Raw genomic sequence first — 18726 nt, 5'->3', positions numbered from 1 at the left:
CTCCTGCTTGGGGCTCTGCCAGCTGGGGGAGGGACTGGCTTGTCAATGTGCGATTAGGGCCAAAATATAGCTGTGCTGTGTCACACTTTCATGACTATGTACAAAACACAGTGGCAAAGTTACACAGTTGTCCGCAAACAAAAGAGTCTTCCCTGAAACGGCTGATCTCATGTACAAGAGGAATGTACTCTGCAGCATAAGCAAACTCAGAGAGCTCACTACCTCTTGCTCTTCAGCTGCTGAAATAATGAAACCCCAGGGTATCAAAACAGCTTGAGGCATTCTCCCTCTCTCCCTTCCTCTTTACTTGCTTTCTAGCAGTCTCCAAATCCTAGTCATAACTACCTCCTCACTTCCAGAATCCTTGTGAAGCACCTCCAGCTGCCCCCTCTCTCGCTTCTCATCTGCATCCTCTTCCTGCAGACTCAATGAGCAGATCTGATCTCATCTCTGCCTTCCTAGAGAAAGATGCTTACAGAACAAATACTGTTTCTCTGCAGAGACGGAGGCCAGCATGGGAAAGCCCACCAGTGAATTAGTGGAAGAGCCAGCATTTGATTAGCTAGTTGATAAAGGAGACTGGGCAGATAAAGAGCATGTCTCGACTTCTCTCAAAGTTTTCGCAGAGAAAGATCCTAACAAGAGGCTATTAACAGAATTAAGGAGCCGGGGGAGGGGAGGACAGGGTGTGAAGGCTTGTCCTTCATTTGGTAAATCATTAGAAGATATGAGATAAGCACCAAGAGCAGTCAGTTTTTATCCATACTAATGGTTCACAACAGCTCCCCTTGTTCAATGTTGCTGACCCTTTGGCCCAGAGCCTGGCAGATGGTATTTTCAAGGGTACAAGTCAGGTACACGTTAAGTGTCATACTACTGTAGATAACTAAGGGTGGTCAAGCAGGGCACTAGCCCAGGGCATTGCTTCAGGGGGCACCCCAGATCAGCATCCTTCACTGCCTTATTTGCTACCAGCACCCAGCATACAAAACTTCCTTGCTTTAGCTCTGGTGATCCGATTCATTTACTAACTGCAAAAAGTCCCATTCCCCTGAACACGGAAACCACAAATGGGGCAATTTCCTTCCACAGAAACCCCCTCAGCTGCCACTCCAGCAAGAACCTTGCCCCAAGATATTACATCCCTCAAGTCACATGCAGCACTTCTGATTTTCTGCCTCCAGCCTCCCTGCCAGACAGCCAGGAAAACCCCTCAAGAGTCCACACAGAGCTCAGCTCTTCTGACCAACCCCGAGAGGTCACACTAGTGTCTGAGACCCTCTCGGACACTAGCTACCCAGCCCCCAGCTGTTTCTACTGCATAAAGAGATTTTACTGCTTCTCCTATTGGAGTGCAGAAGAGTGCCTGGCACTCTTATAGGATTCCCTATGGTCTGCAACTGCTTCTGGATCAAGATCCAACTGCTGGCAGCCATTAGCACCTTTCAGTTTAATCAATGATCTGGAAAAAGAAGAGGTGAACAGTGATGAGGTAAAATTAGCAGATGATACAGGATTCATTAGGTTACGTGAGCTAGAGAGGACTGGTGAGCTGCAGAGGGAATTGGCAGGGCTGGGTGATGGCATATTAAACAGAGCAGAGACAGAGAGCCACTGGCCTGGCTCACACCTCCTACTGGGCTCTAAATTGGCTGGGACCAGTAACACAACTAGGGCACGGTGAGCTAGACCCCAATTCCAGGCAGCAATTTAGAAGAAGCACCAGCTCTCTCTAGCTTCCCCTTCCCCCACACCTCAGCCTCTGCATCCCAAGTTCAAAATGGCTAGTTATGCTGCTGTCTGGGATCATGCAGGAGCGGAGGCTGGGGATGCTGAACACCTGTGTGGTAAATGAGAGGGGATTCTGGTGCAGAAAGGGAGTTGTAACTTGGCAGAATACTCTTTTCCAGTCCCTAACTATAGACCTTTTCATTTGCTAACACTAACATCTGCTTCCTCCTCCCCTCCCCCCCCAAAAAAACAAACCAAAAAAACCCCAAAACCTTTGAGGTTTCCCTCCCCTTGATGGAGCAGTGCAAATGGCTTTTCCCCTGCAAAGGTAAGCTTGCCCTCAAACCTTTCCCAAAATAAATACAAATGTCTTCTCTTCCTCATTGCTAGATATATTTAAAAGGCACCAGGTGCACTACTGGCTACCCCTTCCTGTCCCCTTCTCCAAAACATGTTCAGGGGCAGCTCTTCATTCAAATGACTGAGCCTTGTGCAGCAGGAGGGTGTGGCTGGACAGCTGTCATGGGTGGAGTATTACTGTTGTATGATCAAAGGCCACTATTCTGCAGTATCTTAATGGCAAATAGGCAGCAACATTGCCACTCTGTGTGGCACAGTCTGAGTCTGTGACTAAGTGACCAACAGCTGTTGGCTGAGTACAGACAGGAGAACCTAACAGAGATCACAGTCTGTCTCCCTGGCAGTGGGAAATGGCTCTGCCTGTTTATTTATTAACAGGCTCTTCCCTTAAGTCAATGATGCTCAGTCTTTTTGACCTTACAGTCCACTTCCAGCTCCCAGCACCCAGGCCCTGCTACCCCCAGCTGCCACAGGCCAGCTCAGCCTTGCTCCTCGCAGATTGCCTCCCCACAAAATCATGCAAAGCTGCACAGGCAACTGCCTCACCACATTCTTTCCAAGCGCGCTGTAGAGATAGCTATGCCAACTCTACAGGCACTGAGCTCTGGAATAGAAACAGCTTAGCAACATCCACGCTGTGCTGCACCTGGGCTAATTAGCCCAACACCCTCTCACTGAACTAATTAAACCCACAGCAGCACCCCAGGAGAGCAGCTCTGCTGCTTTGGTTCAGCAGGTGGCACATGCAATGGCCTAGTGCGGTGCTGCCTGGTGCCACAGCAATGTTAGGAAGGGGCAAGCGGGCTCCCGCCTCCTGTCTGCTCTTGTGGTCCACAGGCAGCAGCTGCACAGCCCACCAGTGGGGGGAGTTCAGCTCAGCCATAGCATCAGGGGAGGCAGTGGTTGTTAGGACTAGGTCTGGTCACAGGTACTCAAATGCTGGCTTGCAAGCCAAATGTGGCCTGCAGAGTCTTGGTATCCAGCCCATGGGGCTCCTTGCAGGTTGGCAAAGTTGGTGGGGGAGGTAGTGGCAAGCAATAAGAAATACTGCCACCTTCTGCCATTGCCAAATGCCCAAACTCCAAGCCCTGTGGTGGGTCGGAGTCAAGCGATGCCCCACTTTCTCCCACCACAGGGCTGGGCCACATCCCTTTGCAGGGCCAGGCTGTGTCCCCTGCACCTTGCAAAGCTAGGCCATGCTGCTTTCCCCTGCTTGGGACCAGGCTGGGACTCCATTACGCCCCTTTGCTCCCTCTTTTGCCCCTGCGGGGCTGTCAGGCCCTCTCCCCCCCGGCAGAGCTGGGCTGGGGCTGAGTTGCCCCACTCTGCGTGGCTGGATGGGGCCCTGTCAAGTCCACTTCAGGCACCTGGTTGGGAGCACCAGCTACTGATCCAGCCTGCGGAGGGGAAAGGTTGAGCACCACTGGCTAGGCAGATAGATTAAAAAAAGAAAAGTGAGGCACACTTACCAGAACACAGGTCCACAGTATGAAGTGTATACCTACCCCTGCAGTGCTACTGCAGTAAACCAACACCTCAGCTTGTGCCAGGAGACTTCTGCGCAAGACATTTCTGCGATACCTTCCACTGTCTGCAGGACCTTCCAAAGGACTAAGATGCTTTGCAATCCTTCATGAATGAACCTTCTCGTACACTCACACATTCGGGCAATTCCTTCCAAGGTCCCCTCCCCCAGCTTCCTCTCCCATTCAGCTGAGAGCAGCTGGGACCTGCTCAGATTTACGTAGGGGCAAGAAGCATTAAATGGCTGGTCTCATGATTCAGTCACTGTGTCAGAGCTCAGGAGATGCAAGTTCACTTCCTTGTCTATGCACCCTGTGTATAAATGTGGGCAATGCACATCAGCTCTGGCTTGGTTCTTTTTGTGCCTATTGTTTACCTTAATCACAGGTGCAGATCAGGGGGAAATGGATGTACTTGCACCCACCTTTGATTTCTGCTTTACCTGAAGTTGAAAACTGTCTACCTGGAAATACCAGCATTTCTAGTCAGGCAGTGTTGAGAGAGTTGTTTGACGTCATGGCTTGTTATAATCTACCAGATCCCTTCTAAACTCTTCATTCTGCAGGTGTTAACAATCCTCTTCTTTTAAATTGTTTTCATGTTCAGCCCATCAAGCTATCCTTTGTTCTGCAATTTTGCTGCCTGTTTGCTACTCCTGGTCATGAAGCTCCTATTTCACAGCCCTGCAGATTGTTTTGAACTCATGTCAGTGACATTATATTTGTTTTTGCTTCAATCTCAAACTGAATAATACAACCCTAGGTCTCTAGTATATTAGCAAAGCTTCTAGTTTGTTTTCAACGGGATTAAAATGTGTTGTTCTATATATAGCAGATGCATCTCACCATCTGGACTCCCCTTTTCGACATTCAGATCTGCCCATGCTCAGTTGTAAGCTGTTTGTGGCAGGGACACTCCCTACAGCAAGGGTGGGCAATTATTTTGGGCAGAGGGCCGCTTACTGAGTTTTGGCAGGCCATCAAAGGCTGCATAACATGTAGTCCAGGGCAGATATATATTAATTGTCTACATTTTTAAGGCCCTGCAGGCCAGATTGAATGGCCTGGCAGGCCACATCCAGCTCCTGAGCTGCATTTTGCCAACCCCTGTCCTACAGGCTAACAGCTGGCGCCTGTCAGTGCTGCAGCATTACAGACAACAGCAGCCTAGTGAAACTGAGAACAGGACCTGGAAGCCCAGCTCACAGTTCCCAGCTGTAGTCAATAGCTGGGGAAAGAGCCCAGTCCAGTTCTTGAAGGACAGGTGCTCAAACACTCTCCTTCCCCATGTGAAAAAGGATCAGTCAAAGTGGCAAGGCAAAAGCCAAGGAGGTGTAATGCTGCCATTCTGCTAAGGGCAGCCCCCTTCTTCCCCCATCCACACAGATGGGCCTGGCTACAAAGCAAGCAAGCAAGCAGAGCAGAGTGTGGGAGGGTCTCAGAAGAGCATGGGAAAGCCTGTGCATTGCCCTTCCTGGAGAAGCAGAATAGCTTCCAGGCAGCAGCTTTTACCAGCAGGCAGCTCAAGAGAACTATAACTGCAGGTGGAAATGGAGGAGGAGTTCCCCTTCCTGCCTAGCCAGACCCTATGCCTTGCCTCTTCAGACAAGACTGAATCCTGAGCACTCATTCAGAACAGCAAAACCAGCCCTTGAACTCGTGAAACCACTGTCCTCATTAAAGCTGTGCTACAGATAAGGGCCTCTGAACAGGTCTCACCCCTCACAGCTGACTAACCCACAGGCTTTCCCCCTCCTTCCCAGCTGGGCTAGAGGCACCTGCAACCTGCCTAGACATGCCCAAACCAGCTTTTGACTACCTATGCTTCAGGGTACTGAGAGTAACTCAGCTGCATGGAGCTGACCATGGGCCAACCGTCTGAATGTTTTCTGGGTTTCCTGGCTGGGTTTTGCAGACTGCTCTGAGCTCCACTGATCCTCAATGCAGCAAATTTAAACCTAGTGCAAGTGCAGTTACAAATCTGCTGTCACAGTAGCGACTGCACTGAAGTCACGCTAGTCCCTCAGTGCCCCTGATATCTAACCCACACATCTACATTAGCTCCTGCTCAGTGCTTGACTATTTTATTCCTCTACTAGCCTTCAACTCCCTAAGCAATTTGGTTCTGTCTGCCAACCATCCCACCAAGCTTTTGCCAAACTTGTTCTCTCCGACTTATACACGATGTCAGATTCACCCAGGTTCTAGGAACCACAAACTAGCTTTCCAAGGGTTAATGAAAGCAAGTTAAGTCACCAAGATGGGGAAAAAAACCCAACATTTTTATTTTAATTAGAAGAAACAGCCAGGAATGGAGAAGCAGCCAGGAATGGAGACAGCAGAATGCTAATCAGCTTTCTAGAGGCTGTGTTTGCAGAGGCTGCAGGTGGTGATAGTGGGCAGTCTGGCTGGGGTTTTTTGGGTAATAATACTGCTTTGGCTTGAAATTCAACCATGATCTCTGGGGTGCAGCCTCTCCTCTGTACAGCTCCAGTGATTCATTTCACTATGTTGATCTCTTATGATTGTTCTTTTCTTTTATTTTTTTTGAAATGTTGTGTCTTGGGCCAAATTAGCCAAATTAGTTTTGAATTCCATTGCCTGAGCAGAGCTCAGTCGTTCAAGTCTATGTGGTACTATCACCAGCAAGTATCGTACCACCCAAACTCTTTAGCTTGGAGCTTCAGATACTTCCACATCCATGGCAGGCATCCTACATCCAGGCCCAGAGGCCTTGGGGTTCAAATGCCCCCAAGTCTCACTTGCCCTTAGCCAAAAGGCCTACCTGCATTTTCACGATTGGCATCTCCTGTTCTTTTCATAGATACTAGGGTTGGAAGGGACCTCAGTGGGCCATCTAGTCCAACCCCCTGCCCCTGGCAGGCAAGAAAAGGGTCACCAAACCTGGGATCATGCGTTCCCAGCCAGGTGCTTGTCCAGTCTCTTCTTGAAGACCCCCAAGGATGAGGCGAGCACCGCCTCCCTTGGAAGCCCATTCCAGATCCTGGCAACCCTGACCCTGAAGAACTTCTTTCTGATGTCCAGTCTAAACCTTCTCCCCAATAGCTTATGGCTATTGTTCCTTGTTGTTCCAGGGGGTGCCCTGGTAAACAGATCATCACCTACTTCGTGTTGCTCTCCTCTTATGAATTTGTACGCTGCCACAAGGTCCCCTCTCAGCCTTCTCTTGGAGAGGCTGAAGAGGTTAAGGTCCCTTAGCCTTTCCTCGTAGGGCCTTTCCTGCAGGCCTCCAATCAGACGAGTGGCTCTTCTTTGGACCCTCTCCAGGTTGTCCACATCCTGCTTGAACTGCAGCATCCAGAACTGGACACTACTCCAGCTGTGGCCTGACCAGTGCTGTGTAGAGGAAGAATCGCCTCCCTGGACCTGTTTGTGAAGCGCCTATGGATGCACGACAAGGTGCAATTGGCTCTGCTGACTACATCATCACATTGACGACTTATGTTCATCCTGGAGTCAACAGTGACTCCAAGATCTTTTTCAGCCTCAGTGGTGCTAAGGTCTGATGGCCTATAGGTCTGATGGCAGTTTTTTTTCTCCCTAGATGCAGCACCTTGCACTTGTCCTTGTTGAATTGCATCCTATTCCTCCCTGCCCACTTCCCCAACCTGTTGAGGTCAGCCTGGATCTGGTTCCTCCTCTCCAGGGTGTTAGCTCCACCCCATATTTTTGTGTCATCCACAAATTTGGACAGGGTGCTTCCCACACCCTCATCCAGCTCACTGATGAAGATGTTGAACAGCACTGGCCCCAGAACCGAGCCCTGACGGACTCCACTACACACATCTTTCCAGGTTGACACTGACTCATCCACCACCGCCCTCTGAGTGCCACCCCTGAGCCAGTCTGCTGCCCATTCTACTGTATAATCATCCAAGGCAAATCCCCTCAGTTTATTAATAAGGGTGGTATGGGATACCGTGTCAAAGGCCTTTTTGAAGTCCAGATGGATAACATCCACCTCGACTCCTGCATCTAAACACTTGGTGGCCTTGTTGTAAAAAGAAACTAGATTAGTCAGGCTGGACCTGCCTGCTATAAACCCATGTTGCTTACCCCTCTGCATCACATTAGCTAGCGGGGTCCCATATGTGTTCCTTGGTAATTTTTTCAAGGATTTTCCCTGGGCTAGAAGTAAGGCTGACCGGTCTATGGTTCCCCAGATCCTCCTTCCTCCCCTTCTTAAAGGTTGCGACAATATTGGCCCTCTTCCAATCCTCCGGGACCTGACCTGAGCACCATGAGTGCTCATATATCCTTGCTAGTAGTTCAGCTATGACATTCGCTAATTCCTTCAACACCTGTGGGTGGAGTCCCTCCGGTCTTGGTTATTTGAACACATCCAGTTCCTCCAAGTGTCCTTTTACCAGTTGGCACTGACCGTTGGTCGGCCGATGTTCTTAACAGGGCTGTAGTGTCCTAGTTCAATGCTTTTCATATTTCAGTGCTTATGAGAATAGAGAACTTCTAGGGCTGGGCAGAGGTAAAGGAGATCAGAAGGTCGTAGAAACTTGTGATGTGCTGTACACACTGCTGCTCCCGGGATGCCTGTGTGCCCCCCGCTGCGTTGCCAGCTTTCTTCAGTCATGATCTACAACACCCTGTCAGTTCTGCCCATGCACATTTCCTCTGTCCCTGGCATCACAAACAATGTTGGAAAACCCAACCTGGCCCTCCAGGCTGCAGCTAGGGTCCCAAGCCAACAAGATCATCATATGACATGCTCATTAAATCAGAAACATGACTCATATGCAAATCTGGCCTTATCCACACAGGCAAGAACAAAGCGTTATACACCATAAGTGAGGTGGTGGGTTATACCCTCCTCTCTTCACATGGGTCATTTGGCCTGTGACATTAGTCCTTAGCCCCAGAATTCATTCAGGTTACCTTAGAGGCCAAAATGGTCATTTAGGGTGCTTGTATACATGATGGGGTTTAATCCCCAAGGTTTTATTCTATGCCCCCTAAATTGAAATGGTGGGGCATAGAATAAAACCCTGAGGACTAAACTTTCAATTTTTCCATCACGTTATGGCAAGTAGCCCAATCCTTTTTTTTTCTCCTTTTTTTTTGTCAGAGCCAGAGCTGCCAGCAGAGCAAGCAGCCCCTGAGCTGTGGAGGGGCCTTGGTCCTTCCCTTTGTGGTGGCAGTGGCCCCTGGGGCCACCCAGGTGGGCTGTTAGCAGGCTAGGTGCTGCCCCAGCTCAGAAGTAGCACCTTGCCCAATCCAATCCACTTCCTCGACCCTGAGCTGGGTTTTTTTTAATATTTTATTAGAAAAACAGACAAAAGCAGACCGTCTAAAATGACCCCAACAGAGGCCTCACAGAAGCAAATACAACGTAAAATTTTGAAGGATTACATAATACCAACGTGATGACTGACATCATATTCAACTTCACTTAGACTGTAGCCAGTATCGGCCAACTTGACACAGTGGTATCTATCAAAGACAAATTACACATTGCTTCTTACATGCATACAGGTTCAGTCATCAGGTACATAAACCAGAAAAACAAAAAGTGCAGCGCAAACCACCTCTCCCCTCCATATCCCTTACATAAACCCTCACCCACACATTCTGGCACAAAGTGCCTTGGAACAACCCCCTGAAGTCCAGCCCTTGCCACAACTTTGCATCCCCTCTTTCTGTCTTATCCCTTTGCCTACCTCTATAAAACTCCAGCTCGTGCATCCCTAAATGTAAACACTCTTCCGTGGAAAAACATGACCCCTTTAGCGCCAACAGTGAGCGCACTTTCCATAGTACTACTTTGGTGCACGTGATCAAAACCCTCACCTCCCATGCCCCATCCGTCCCCTCTGATAACCCATATAAAACATTTTTGAGGGTGATCCCCATTCCCCTTCCCATATCCTTCAAATAGGTGGCTACCTGTCGCCATACCAGTCATGCATAGAAACAGTCCCACAGTGTGTGTGGCACTAACTCGGGCTCATCAACCTATGTTCAATTTTGATCTGAAGAAAAGGAACGTACAAGAAGTGGATGGTTAACCATAGGCAGATCTAGGATTGGAAAAGGAGGATGCAGATAGCATGGTGCCTCATCATATATTAAACAACAATTTTTTTTACAGTTAAAAAGCAACTAGAAGCATTACTGATAGGCTAGGGGCCTAGGGCTGTATTATTCAATATAAGATGAGAGCAAAAACAAATGTATATTTATTGGAATATGCATTAATTTGCTATATCATATATAAAAACCACAATACACTAGGCAAAAAAATTATCAAAAGATGTTTCATTAATCCTGCAGTTATTAGAATTAAATGGGCACCTCTTTTTCAGATTCATAAAACAAAATTAAGCCTTCTTGAGCATCTTGTCAGTGCAACAAATGCTTCACTGAAAGTTATTTTCACACCTGAATTAATGTTTTTAGCTAGAGTTAAAAACAGTATGCAGGGCTGTGAAAGAGGAGCTGCATTACTAAGAACAGCTATCAGACAGTAGAAGTGCAGAAGGAAGGATGGTTTGATTAGCCGAACATCAAGACCATTAAAAAGAAGAGAGGGCCATTAAAACCTGTGGACTGAAAAGTTTAAAAGGAATGAAGTAGATTATAATGAGCTATGAAGTCAAGTGACTCTCTCCTTGTTGCCTGGATAGTGTGGAATTAAACAAAATGGATGCCTTAAACTTTGGTCAAACTAAACTGCAAGTCGTAAGATGACCGTGACAGTTAAGTGGGAAGTTGCTGGCTCTGCACGTTAGAGCAAAGAGAGAAAGAAATGTTTGTTCTTTGTATTCCCAAGTGTTCTGCTTCACCCCCAGTCCGCAGCCTTGAGATAGCCAAGAAGTATGTGTCTGTTGCTTTTGAGATAACAGAGAGTGTGTGTTTGTTATCCTTGACTATAGCTCTGGGAAAATTTACTATGCAGTCACAGCCTGTGTAAGAGCTGTTTTGAAAGTATATAAGCTGGATGATTTTGCTTGAAGAGAGACATCTCCCTGCTCTGAGTCCCCTCCTACAGCTGTAGCTCCGAATAAAAGCTTCTACTGACCTGACCCTAAAGTCTACACGTGTTTTTCCTTGACAGTTCTTGGTGCAGTGACTTGGATCCAGAACACGTGTTAAGGAAGGAGGACCGCGGACCATTCCCCGCTGAACCCTGGGTGCCAAACTTAAGAGGTAAGAGACCTAATTCAAAATCTCTGTTGGGGTTTTGGAGGAGGACTGGCCATAGGCTCCCAACTTAGCTGCGGTAGCTGGATCTGGACCTTATCAAACAGGTCAGCTTAGAACCTTACTGCCGGCTAAAAACTTTCTGTCTGATAATTCTGTCTAGTAACGTACGTTCTGTTCAGGGAGAATCTGTCTGACATGACCTCCATCCAACAGCACGTTGGGCTCGCAGTTAGTTAACCGAGGCGATGTGGGAGGGGGTCTGGCCGACTGAATGTTCCCCCATGTGTGAATGAATTGAATCTGTAAGGGATTAGGAGTCTTGCAAAGGCTCATCCCAGGGGCACCCACCAGTCATCCAGGCTGCCCGCTGCGAAGGAGTCTGACTCTAGCGGTTGAAGACTCGGGTGGTATGATTTTACAGATTGATAAGACTGGTTTTTTCTTTCCCAACCCTTTAGCTCAGTAGCTTCTGCCAAAATAGAAGTGAAAGGATCCCTTTTGTGTTTCACTCCTCCCGATCTGTCTCTGCAATGAGCCGCAGCTGAATCTGATAGCCGTAAGTCTCGGCGGACAAGCCGCGGGGCCCGACACAGACCAGCATGGACGTACCTATAAATCTTTCCCTTGTCTTACCCGTGTGTGTGTGTGAAAATGGGGACAGGTCAGTCAAGACAAGTTCCAGTTCCGTCTAAGGGAACTCCAGCGTACTATATATACATACATTATTCTCCCAAGGCTTGCAAGTACCTGGATAAGTGGAACTGGTATACTAGGGACGATCCTGTAAAGCAATTTCCACAGGAAGGAACATTCGACCGGGATAAAATAGTGCACTTAAAAGGGGCTTTAAAGTCCCGTGGATCCAAAATACCACAAACCCTGTGGGATGCGCTCTTTTATTGGTATGATGAAATGTACAAAAGACGGACAGAATCTCAAACTAGAAGTCTCAAAGACTCACAAGAGAAATTAAAACAGCAGTTAAAAGCTGTCAAGGAGAAATTGGCTACTCCCCTAAATTGCACGCCGGCCACCGCTCCAATGTATCCAGCATTACCCAGGACACCCCCACCGCCGGAACCAGCAGAAGACATCCTTGACTTCTGTTCAAATCCAGCTCTCCTGAGACTCCCCAGTCAGCAACAACAGGTTCAACATCAGGCTGCAGCCCAGGCTGGTGACTCATTAGCTGAAGCTCCTTTGATAGACTCACCTACAGAGCTTGTTAGCCCAGACTCATCCACCACTCCTGCCACTCAATTGTCACCAGTGTGGCAGCCTACCCCTGGGTCACAACCCACCATGGTTGTGCTTAGAAAAATGGACATGGGTATTGAAAGGTCTCTGATTCAGCTCAGGCCCCGGGGGCTGCAGTTACTGAATCCCAGTGGACCAGATGTACAAAATTTCCCCCTAAGACAAATACCAGGCATTGGCCCTGATAGACAAAATATAGTGACCATTATTACCAGATTTGCCCATTACTTTGGGGTGTGCTCATTTATTTGGGATACATTTCTAGGGTCTTGGTAATTCTATTAATGTGCTGCTTGTGTTACTTGTGTTTCTATACGGAGCTGAATCTCTCCCTTCCGCAAACCCTCACCCCCGGTGGAGCAATCTTGCAGGACTCAGTTTCAGTGGGGCTGGGTTCCTCCAGTCACCAAATCAGTCGTACACACACACATAGATTAACATGACATGCCTGACTTGGCCGGGTTGATCAGTATGGACAGGCTGACACCCTCATATGCCAAAAATCAGTTAATCAGAGCAACAATAAACTACAGTCAGACACAAGCACACAGTTAAACAGAATACCTCTGAATCCAGCTGGGTGTCCAGATGACACCCTTATGGGCCAGCATTTGGTTCATTAGGGCACGTCTGAGCCAAACTGGGTCAATCAGCCTGTACAAGCTGATCCCCTTATGTGTTTCAAACTCAGCACGTCCCAATCTTTTAGCCTCTTGATGAGCAGACCCCACAGTACTTTTGGGCTTCACAGGGATCTTTAACTTAGGTAAAAGAAGTGTTGCTGCAGAGCAAGTGGGGAAGGAGAAGTAGGGAAGGAAAAATATACCCAGTTACCACCAGTTTGACTATAAAAGTTATTTATTGCTAAGTATATGAGATTATATAATGGCAATAGTAGTAATAGACATGCAAAGGAAAACAAATACAAACAATCACAGTATTACCCTGGTTTCACTAAGTATTTGGGCAAACTTAGCTCAAGCTTAATTAATACAGTACAGGTTCAGAAAGCTATGCTTAGAGAGAAAAGAGAAAAGAGAGAGAGATGGGATCTCACCAGTTCAAGGCACTTGGGTTGAAAAGCTGACAGGCTAAAGTTCTCAGCATGATCCTTGAAGGGAGATGATCTGCCTCCTTCAGCCTCTCGAGAAGAAAGCGGGTGGTGTCAGCATACACACTGCTGCTTTTTACAGATTTTTATACCCTCAGTTCAGCTTCTTTCAAGCATTTTTAATAGTGTAAATCAAATTGTCTTTTCTATTGACAAGGGGTTATGTGGTTTGGAACATCTCAGGAAACTGATTGATGCTCAGGAAACACATAAGGTTAGGAAGTAACCAGAGACTTAGGAGCCAGCTTGAAATTCCTATGGATAGCAGATATACTGATGGGATATCTCCTGGTTTCTTCAGAAACAACAGATAGCTTGCAGCATCAGGGTTTGGGATTTTTACTTGTTGTGAACAAGCCTCAGCTTAGCATGACTTTTCCAGATCCTACTATAGTTTTTTAACAGATTTAAAGCAATTATTGGAGTGTTCATAACCTTTGGGAGGGGAGGACTTCTACCAGTTGTCCCAGGAAAAGTATGACAGCACTTGTGGTCAGGGCTCCAACGGGCTGGACGCTGTGATGAACCCTGTACCATTGTTCAAATATTGCCCATACCCCCGACTCGGTGTCTTGCCTCGGCATTCCCTAACCCAGCAACTGAGTTTTAGCCAATTAAGTTTAAATAGGCCTCCCATAGTAGGACCAGGGAATGTACGGCCTGAGATGCCTATTAAACTTTACTTCTGCTTAGAGGTGTGTGTGTGGGGGTAGGGGGGAGGAAAGTCCTTTGTAAATCCAGATTAGAACTGGTCTGATAAATGCTGAGCTGGGTGTGTGGGTTGATTAGCATTTGGAGCACAGATTCCCCTGCTTCTCTGATCCCAGAATTCACTGCAGTCTCTGCTTCAGGCTTTCTGTTCTCCATCTCTCATGTAAATGAATGGTCATCTGGTTCCATCTCAGATGCAAATGAGACCTAGGGCAGTTGTTTCACTCTTGTCACCCTTATCTGGAGGGTTTTAGGTGTGTCTCACACTGCATCTTAATCAGTTCCTGTTTAGGTGGCGGTAGTGATGGGGGATTCTTTATGAGTCAGACAGTCTGCGTCTAGTCAGGGTTCCCCAAGAACATGGAGCTGAGAGGTAACACCGTGCATACACCTTGGACTCCAGGTGACCTCTATAATTTAATTAAAAAATTCCCCAAAATCAGGGAAGACCCAGAAAAATTTCAGGAAGAATTGCAGACTGTCATAAATTGTTATAATCCAACGTGGGCCAATATTAATCAGCTCATGTGATCTATTCTACCTAAAGAAACCATGTCACGTTTATATGATGCCAGCGGCTGGCCTTTGGTTCAGGCAGTTCTCACAATTTGCCCAAAGAAAGCAGACTGGACCAAAATAAATACCTGTAAGCAAAATAAAGATGAACACCCCAGTGACTGTTTGGATCGCCTCAAACAAGCATTTAAATGGTATTCAGGAATGGATGACCCTGCTGGAAATGCCAAACAAGCAATAGTGGCAGCATTCGTCCAGGGACTTAACCCTAAAATTGCTGAGAAAATTCAAACAGTAATTATTGGTTGGGAAACTAAAGATTTAATTGAAGTCCTTGCTGCAGCCAACCATTTCCACAACAAGATGGAACGGTCCAAAGATAATGCTGAGACCAAGTTAATGGCCTTACAGATTTCTCAGTTGCAGAGCCCAGGTAGAGGAAGAGGAAGTGGACAAGGAAGGGGAAGCCCGGGTGGATCCAGGGTTAGGGAATGCCGAGGCAAGACACCGAGTCGGGGGTATGGGCAACATTTGAACAATGGTACAGGGTTCATCACAGCGTCCAGCCCATTGGAGCCCTGACCACAGGTGTGGTCTTACTTTCCCCAGGACGACAGAAGTCTTCCCCTCCCAAAGGTTGTGAATACTCCAATAATTGCCTTAAGTCTGTTAAAAGGCAATAGTAGGATCTGGAAAAGTCATGCTAAGCTGAGGCTTGTTCACAACAAGTAAAAATTCCAAACCCTGATGCTGCAAGCTATCTATTGTTGCTGAAGAAACCAAGAAATATTCCATCAGTATATCTGCTATCCATAGGAATTTCAAGCTGGCTCCTAAGTATCTGGTTACTCCCTAACCTTATGTGTTTCCTGAGTATCAATCGTTTTCCTGAGATGTAGACCCCTGGGCCCACAAAACCAAGCCTATGAGGATCAATGTCATTATTGCAAACAAGAAGGGCACTGGAAATCAGAATGCCCCAACCGCCCCAACCAAAGACCCAGACCTCAGCCCCTGCCCACACTTCCTCTTATTAATTTTCCCAGTGTTGAATAGGACAGCCTGAGAGACATCATTGCTCCTTTGCTTGCTATCGACCAATCTGGTCCATTTGTTGAATGCCTTATTTCTGTTAAACCTGTTTTCTGTCTTGATACCAGAGCTTCTCGCTCCATGCTAAAAGCCACTGAATTTCCTTTTCTGCCTCATTCTCCTGAAACTGTGAATACAGTCGGCATATGAGGACAACTTATCCCACATCCTGTCTCTGAAACTGTCTCCATTGCTATTGGCCCTTTGTCTGAGAATTATGCCTTCCTTCTCAGCCTCTGTGCACCTGTCAACCTTACTGGAAAAAATCTGTTGTGTAAATTGGGATGCGTAATTTATTGTTGTCCAGATGGTGTTTACCTTGAGGTACTGGAACATAGAGAAACCGAGCTTGTGCCTTGCTAACCCAGGAGTACTCTGATCCTGACACTTCCTACTTGCAAGAGGAACTGTTAGCACGAGTACCTCCACAACTGTGGTCCATCCATGCAAATGAAGTGGGTCACATGTTGAGTGCAAAACCAGTATGCATCACCTTAAACCCTGCCAAGCCACTCCCTTGTGTCCCGCAGTACCCCATCTCAAGGAAAGCTGAGGAAGGGATCAAGCCTGTCATTTCCTTGCTCCTTGAGCAAGGGATTATTGTCCCAGCACACTCCCCTTGCAATACACCTATCCTACCCATTAAAAAGCCTGGTAAAGATACTTATCGTTTTGTGCAAGACCTTCCAGCTGTAAATGCTGCTGTTCTACCTACTTTTCCCGTGGTCCCTAACCCCGCCACTGTTCTTTCCTGTATCCCTCCAGATGCCACCTGTTTTACAGTGGTAGACCTGGGCTATGCTTTTTTCTCCATCCCCATTCATAAGGATAGCCAGTCCCTGTTTGCATTCACCTATCAGGGACTCCAATATACCTGGACAAGACTCCCTCAGGGATATACAGAGTCCCCCACCTTGTTTTCCCAAATCCTGAAAAAGGATTTAGACCCCATCACGTTCAAAAGGAAGTCCACCCTTATTCAGTATGTTGATGACTTGTTGTTAGCCTCACCTACTCTGGAGGCCTGCAAACGAGATACTTTGACACTCCTCACAGCTTCAGCTCAGAGAGGCCACAAGGCTTCAAAATCCAAACTGCAACTCTGTAAGCCTAAGGTACATTATTTAGGACATGATATCTCAGCAGGAAAACGACATCTTTCCCCCAGTAGAATTGAAGCTATCCTCAACATTCCCAAACCCATGACTAAAAACAGATGAGGGGATTCTTGGGTGCAACGGGCTATTGTAGGCAGTGGATCCTGGGTTACACTGGTTTTGCAAAACCCTTGCAAACATTCACTCATGATTCCACCCCAGAACCACTCCCTTGGACTCCTAAAGCCAAACAAGCATTTGTGGCCCTTAAGCAAGCCCTCACTGTTGCTCTTGCTCTTGGACTCCCCAATTATAAGAAACCCTTTATCTTGTTTTGTCATAATAAAGAAGGAATCGCTTTAGGGGTACTCACTCAACTGCACGGTGAAAAACATTGCTCAGTTGCATACTACAGTTCTGCTCTTGATCCCGTGGCTGTGGGACTTCCTCCTTGTCTCCATTCAGGTGCAGCTGCTGCGTTGTTAGTTGAAAAGGCCAATACTCTAGTTTTAGGATGCTCTTTGACTGTTGCAGTTCCGCATGCTGTTATGGCCCTTCTCCTCAAAGGCAAAACTCAGCACATTTCCAATTCCTGCCTTCCCAAATATGAGAAACTTTTATTGTCAGCTGCAAATGTGACTTTGAGTCGCTGTTCAGTTCTAAATCCTGCCTCGCTTCTGCCAGTTGGCTCTGATGGTGAGCCCCATGATTGCCTGTCTGTCACAACGCTGTTGTTAACCCCTCAAACTGATCTCAAGAACGTTCCTATCCTAAGCTCTGACCTTGTTTTATTTGTTGATGGTTCCTGTCTTAGAAATGATGCAGGCCAATTAGTTACAAGATATGCAGTATGCACTCAGCATGCTGTTTTGGAAGCCTGTTCTTTACCCCAAGCTCGTTCTGCTCAAGTTGCTGAACTCATTGCTTTAACACATGCCTGCAGCCTTGCAAAGGATCAAACTGCAACCATTTATATTGACTCTAAGTATGCCTTTGGTGTTGTTCATGATTTTGAACAGATCTGGAAACAAAGAGGGTTCCTCACTTCATTAGGGACCCAAATCAGTCATGGTTGTTATGTTAATGAGCTCTTAGAAGCTGTTCAACTGCTTTCTGCTATTGCTATTGTTAAATGTAAAGCTTATGAAAAACCTTCTGAAGATGTGACACGAGGAAATGATCTGGCAGACGGTTCTGCCAGAAACACGGCCCTTTCTGGCCCACAGGCTCCTAACTCTGTTCTTGTTTGTTTTTCAGCAGACCGGTCTCCCTTGGCTAGCCTTTCAAATCTAGCCTTTCTCCAAAATCAAGCTCCAAAAAAGGAAAAGGATGACTGGCTGCATGCAGGATGTTCACTGCACCCCAACTCTCTCTGCAAAGGGGGAGATGATTGCTGCAATACAAAGAGATTGGTTTGCCCCAAATTTTCCTTCCATGGCACAGCAGTACCGCAGCTCCTGTCCCATCTGTTTAGCTCATAACATTGGGCAACAGGTAAAGACAACACCCACAGCCCATCCCCCTCCACAGGGACCATTTGTGAATTTGCAAATTGATTTCGTGCAGCTACCCAAGTGTTGTTCTTATGAGTATATTCTTGTTATTATTGATATGCTCTCTGGAAGCCTACCCACCCATCCATCATAGTAGCTATGATTCCATCATAGTAGCTAAGAAACTGCTTAAAGAATTCATCCCTAGATTTGGATTGCCCCTCACAATAGATAGCGATAGAGGCACCCATTTCACAGGACAAATAGTCAAAAATATCTGCCAGGCACTCAACATACAGCAACATCTGCACTGTAGTTATCATCCACAATCAGGTGGTGCTGTAGATGTAAAAACCCAGATTTAAAGACACGAATTTCAAAAATTTGCGCTCAAACAGGCCTCAAATGGCCTGATGCGCTTCCCATTGCTCTTATGCACATTAGGAACGCTGTCAATAGAAAACATGGCCTAACACCTTATGAAATACTCATGGCTGTGATGGCTAGAATCAAAGAAATTAATAAGCAATAAATATGTGCTTCTTGGAGGCATTTGGAACTTTTGTCTAATATGAAGCTTGTATTTTTGTAACCCACAAATGTAACTTGTAATTGTTTGTGGAACTGACTAGGCTTCAAAGACAAAGCCATAGCTA

At 46.9% G+C, this 18726-nt stretch overlaps 1 protein-coding gene and 1 long non-coding RNA gene across 3 annotated transcripts in view; one reads left to right on the top strand and one right to left on the bottom strand.

Moving 5' to 3' along the window:
* Window positions 1–57: 57 nt before the first annotated feature.
* On the bottom strand, window positions 58–14439 carry LOC109316661. Its single transcript, XR_002102893.1, has 3 exons — window positions 14251–14439; window positions 9408–9409; window positions 58–70 (listed from the first exon to the last, which is right to left on the bottom strand). It is a non-coding gene; the product is annotated as an uncharacterized LOC109316661 (long non-coding RNA).
* Window positions 10623–18726, top strand: part of LOC109316660 — a 9257-nt gene continuing 1153 nt past the window's right edge. Inside the window, exon 1 of one of the 2 annotated variants that reach the window (XR_002102892.1) lies at window positions 10623–10796. Coding sequence is in view for 1 of the 2 variants with exons in the window: in XM_019544899.1 (XP_019400444.1) it covers window positions 11445–11966 (522 nt within the window). In the remaining variant the exon portion in view is untranslated. Of the gene's footprint in view, window positions 10797–11412; window positions 11967–18726 lie in introns of those variants that run through there. The other variant, XM_019544899.1, reaches the window with a different exon arrangement.

The sequence above is a fragment of the Crocodylus porosus genome, unplaced genomic scaffold (genome assembly GCF_001723895.1).
Source record: "Crocodylus porosus isolate Cpor-Errol unplaced genomic scaffold, CroPor_comp1, whole genome shotgun sequence".
NCBI lineage: Eukaryota > Metazoa > Chordata > Crocodylia > Crocodylidae > Crocodylus > Crocodylus porosus.
Note: the sequence above shows the minus strand (reverse complement) of the source record. Positions and strands in the feature narration are given on the sequence as shown.